The sequence below is a fragment of the Limulus polyphemus genome, unplaced genomic scaffold (assembly GCF_000517525.1).
Source record: "Limulus polyphemus unplaced genomic scaffold, Limulus_polyphemus-2.1.2 Scaffold5794, whole genome shotgun sequence".
Classification (NCBI taxonomy): Eukaryota; Metazoa; Arthropoda; class Merostomata; order Xiphosura; family Limulidae; genus Limulus; species Limulus polyphemus.
Window position 1 is genome coordinate 2,052 of NW_013671404.1, and position 5,385 is coordinate 7,436.

Here is a 5,385-nt window from a genome sequence, read left to right on the forward strand (position 1 = left end):
ACGGTAAGATAAATAGTATCCTATCTTATAATTCTGTTTTCTTTTCTGGCAAAAGTGTTTTCAAGTACACGTAGTAAATAAAACAATATAAGTCTTGTCAAGCTCATGTCTGTATACTCAAGTTGGTGTTGGGCTGCCATCTAGTGTCTAAGTACAGTATTACCTAGATAAAATGTTTTTTTGTATTTTTATTATTTTTGTTTCTACTCCTTTCGTGTTATATAAACTCGGTAATTATAGAATGCTGAGAGGTGTTTTCATGTCATAATATGAGGCTATTGTAGAAACGGCTAGTTCTGAGCTGACTGGAAACGGACGGTATAAAAAGCAGGACAGTCTAGAACTAACACACTAACATATCGGTGCCTGAACTAGCCTCTGTATTTCTTTGGAAAGCCATCAACTGTTACTAAACAACTTTGAGTTATTTCTTGATTCATATCTGTTTGTCTTTTTAAAAAAACACATGACACGTGCTTCATCAGATCTATACATGATTATGTCAATTTAAAAAGCGTATTACACCTTTACGGATTAATTGTTTCTACGACGTTTAATTTAAAGTTCACTTCAAGTTCATGTTTACGATCCGATGACAACAATGTACGACTTCATTGTTCAATCAAATAAAACTCCAAAGGTAAACACATGGAAAAGGAGATAAATACGTGGACATTAATAATGGTTGGAGACGGCTTGAATGGGTAATGAAGAAAAACTTTAATATAAGTTTAACATAACAGCAAATATACAACGTTTCGACAAGGTTTTGTCGTCATCAGGACCCATTCAAGCCGTCTCCAACCATTATTAGCCTTAAAGTGGGTTCCTTGTCATCGAATACGTGGATATTTGTTGATGGCTATAAAAATAAACACTAGCTATATTCACTTAAGCCTAAAAACAAGGTATTTTTTTTAGTTTTTAAGTTATAGGGATTTTGTTTTTCAGTTTTCCAATTAAGTAAGATTCGCCTAATGAAAATTATATATAGCTATTTTAAAACATTTGTTCTGGATTATTTTGTGAATATTTCTTTTACCATATTTATAATCCGTAAAAAAACAAAAAAATATATTTTGAAATATTTCCAAGTACTGTAATAGTGTTTTCTTTTATTGTTTCGCTGTTTTAAATACTTAAAAAAAATCATCTGTCAACATTTTTGAACATTAGTTATTTGTTTATTTTACTCGATAGGGGGCAGGGTGTACTGCTCTTGTTGTAGCTGTGATAGCCAGGAAACTGGAGTTAACTAGAGCTGAAAAACATGTTCACAATTTTATGATGGACACGCAGTTAACGAAGAGGGTATGTATAGGACATTTGTAATTACAATCAACTGGAATTTTCAACAATCCTATACGATTCGAAGCTACAAAGTAAGATTTTCGTAACTTAGTAACGTTAAATTGTAATATTACCATATATAAAACCTTCTCATAAAATGTTTATTTCAGAGTTATTATAAATAACTCTAAAATATGATAAGTGTGTATAAGGTTCAATATGTTTGTATGTGAGGTTTAAACATCACATGTTCATATTTTTCAATATATAAAAACATGTAATCGTAAATAAGACATGTCTAACTTCAACACTTGGACAGTTTTAAATAAATTTTGTTTTTTTGGAATCAACGATCTACCAAGTTAATTCTTTAGGGTTTGACAAACTCTCGGAGATGGAAAGGTAGGTGTCACACATAAAATGTTAGGACTAGATTCCGAACTAATCCTTACAGTATTCAGCTGTAAACTTAACTTATATTAGACCTACTATATACACGGTGGGGTAAAATGTATTATAAAGTTGGCGCTAAAAAATATATTACGAACAAAATTTAGAGCAATTCAATTATTGTTTGTTTCAAAGTAATATTTACAACTTAAACTGTTCTTAGTAAAACAATTATATGGTCCGTTTTTGCCCCACCCTGTACAAGTGATTGCGCCAAAGAAAGCTTATCTGATTTCCATGTTGTTTAACACTAAAACTTTGTAACAAACAAAAATATTTCTTCTTGGTACTATATGTCTTTCGTTTCTTGATGTTGTTATTATAACATGAGTTTTTAAAAAAAAGCAGTCTTTTACTTGAAGGAGAGTTAAGTGTTATAAAGTACAATCTTGTGGCTGAAAATGGTACTAACTTTTTTTACTGTAAGTAACTTTAACTTCACTATTCGCATGTGACAGATTGATTTAAGAGTTCAATTTTTCTTGGTACTAGAGTTTCTGTCATTCGTTGTCCATTCCAGTGGTATGTCCACTTCTGTTAACGGCTAAAGGAAAAATGTCATTGAAGAGAATCAAGTTTAGAGCCAACTCGAAATGGCCCAGAATCCTGAAGGGGAGTATCCAAGTTGCACTATATTCAACCTAATAAAGCTGACTTTGTAGAATGTCAGTTCCCATGAACGTGTCTGCTCAGCATGAACATATCTACTCAGCATTATAATTCGGTTAAGACACCAGTGTGTGGGTGAAGATGTGTGATAAGTGAGGTCGTAAAACGTCAGGAAAGATAATGCCAAACGTAGACTGTGCTCTCCTAAACTCAAACCAGAGTTTCCCTAAATTTATGACTGAATCTAGAGAGAGAACAGTTTGGAAAGGGTGACAATAGAAATGGTTTTGTCGAAAGTATATGTAGAAGCTCTTTGAAGTAGTTTCCAGAATGGCCCTCGTAAAACGAGAAGAAGCGAAATAAAATTCTCTCTCTATTCATATTTTTACCATCATGTGAAAATACTTGCCAAGACTCGAAACTTACTTTCAAGCTATTTTTGTGCCCAATGAAATTATATATCTGTTAAATTTGATGTTTATTCCAGAAAAAGGGGAGGAAAACGGAATTTGTTAAAGGAAAGAATAGTGTGATAGAGTTCAGTTCCAATTCCAAGAAGAAAAAAAAGTATTTCTCCAATTTATTATACCCACATACAAAATAATAACCTCAATAATTCAAAACCTTAAGATTTTATTAACAGAAAAAATGCTTACGATTTTATTTTCACTCCCGCAAAATAATAAAAAAAGCTCTACAAATCAGGTTCTTTTATTACAAAACAGTGTTAACTGTATTCTGCAATGAATTTGTTTTCCTTAATAAAGATTACCCATTCTCCATAGATGAAGAACGCAGCAGCAAATGTACTACGAGAAACATGGCTGATATACAAGAATACGAAGTTAGTGAAGCGTGTAAATTCTGCCAAAGTCCGGGCTCATCAACGGAAATTTCTACTAGCCATCTACAGGTATGCAAAGTCTCAACACTAATGAAACGAATGTACAGTTACTAACATCATTTATAATGTTAAAGTATATATACAGTACAGTTAAAAACCATGTAACTTAGAATCTTTGGCCTAGGCCTACATTTATTGTGCAATGCAGTATTTCATGAACGTTAATGTAATTGTAAACCTTTTACATTTTCAAAATTACTTTTAAACGTATGTGTATTTTTTAATCACAATATGGTCAGATATAAAATAGAAATAAAAAAACTAAAAAATAGTGTTGATATTCAGTTGAACTTGGAGCATTCAATTTCAGTGTAACATTGTCCTCGTTGTTTGTTTATTTAATAACATAACAAATTAAGCTTCTTGTAAGAATCTGTGAACGAGAGTACCATTCCGACTTGACTTCAACTGAAAATGTGACAAGACTGTTGTTGGTTTATTACAAGCTGGGATTATTTCACACCTAGTCCGATTTGATGTAGATTGTCTAAAAAGTTATTCCGACTCAAAGTAAAAATGATGAACATTTTTACACCAAAGTAAATACAAAAGGCGGGTCTTAAGCAAGTTAAAGGCATCGTTATTTTGACCTTACTCCAGCCTAACAAATCTTACTGTTGCGTCAGCGAGGTCACGTGACTAGTATCACGCCACGTCTATCTCGAACCTTCGTGAATTGTCGGGAGACTACTAGATTGGGGGTAGACTGGTATATATAATAATATATATATATATATATAAGACGGTCACAACGTGACGGAACAACGTATGTGTAATTGAACTGAGTATTGTTGAAGTCGAGCGCGTGAGACGTTCTTGGTGAATTGTAGCGTTTGTTATAGCGCGATTGTTGAAATTAAGTGTATCGGAAAGTTGTATTCAGAAAGAATAAACCAGTTTTATTTAAGAAAGGACTTGTGTCGCTAAAGTTTCGTCGGAACAAATTTACGGAAAATTAACTAACGAACGGAGACGTAATATTACTAATGTTAATGATCCTACAAATTGCAATAAGATATAAGGTTTATTTATGGAAAGCACGTAATCATACGTATAGCTATGATAGATTAGAATGTTTGTACAAAGATATATATAATCATCTTTAAGAACGTCTAATGAAGCTTGGTTCACGTTTTACTAGAAACAATGATATATGATTTTGAGGCCTAATGAATTTCGTTGGGTTTGAAATCAAAGCACCATAGATCATGAGAACGGAATAGAACTGAGAAATACGTGTGACGTTGTCGACATAATACACGTAATATTACAGACTTACAACAAAAGGTTTAAGAAAATTGATAGAAAATTCGGTAACATAAATCATGGATGGTTACAGTTAAATGTTAAAAGTAACATAGGTTCCAGAAGCAAAGAAACTGCTGTCGTGTAAAAAGTATATTTCTAACAGATTTTAAAGTATTATTATTATTATATTATTTTACAATTTTCTTTCTCATATTAGAGTAATCCTGTTCAGATTTTACTTACAGAGTTTCCTCAGCAAATACTTGTACATGGCACGAGACTTTTACAACCTATAATCTAAAAATATACGTAAATTTTACAACTAAAGTAACGCTAAGACAACCTGAACTTGAGAAAATGTATCTATGTATTGAAGTAAGTATAACGACATTTGTAAGTAGCGTAAGAAAAATACATCATTGACAAAGAATTAAATTAACAATTTATTAAAACAAGGACATGAAAATGAGGATTTTTTCTCGTACTCGTTACATTAACCCAATTTATACCGTTCAGCCACCAGAGGGGGAGTTTCTTTGTTATTAAGCACAAAGCTATACAATCTGTGCTCTGTCAACCACGGGTATCGAAACCCGGATTGTAGAGTTGTAAGTCCGCAGACATGCCACTGGGAGGCCAGAGTGGAAATATTGAAACAAGTTAGTGACAAAATGAGTAATGTGAACGTATCAAAAGGAAGTCTGAAGTTTTAATCGTTGTTGAAGCCATGTTATCGGTTTTTATAGCATATCCAACTATGTGGTATAAAAGGACTGAAACGTATCTGTACTTATTACCACTTTAATAATAACAATTCTGGTTACCATGGTGAAACGTATCTGTACTTATTACTACTTTAATAATAACAATTCTGGTTACCATGG

General features: G+C 32.4%; 1 protein-coding gene across 1 annotated transcript in view; it reads left to right on the plus strand.

Moving 5' to 3' along the window:
- Window positions 1-592: 592 nt before the first annotated feature.
- The window catches only part of LOC106472990 (small conductance calcium-activated potassium channel protein-like), a 15,734-nt gene continuing 10,941 nt past the window's right edge, over window positions 593-5,385 (plus strand). Inside the window, exons 1-3 of the mRNA XM_013933663.2 lie at window positions 593-640; window positions 1,201-1,311; window positions 3,135-3,262. Coding sequence (XP_013789117.1) covers window positions 593-640; window positions 1,201-1,311; window positions 3,135-3,262 — 287 coding nt within the window. The remainder of the gene's footprint in view (window positions 641-1,200; window positions 1,312-3,134; window positions 3,263-5,385) is intronic.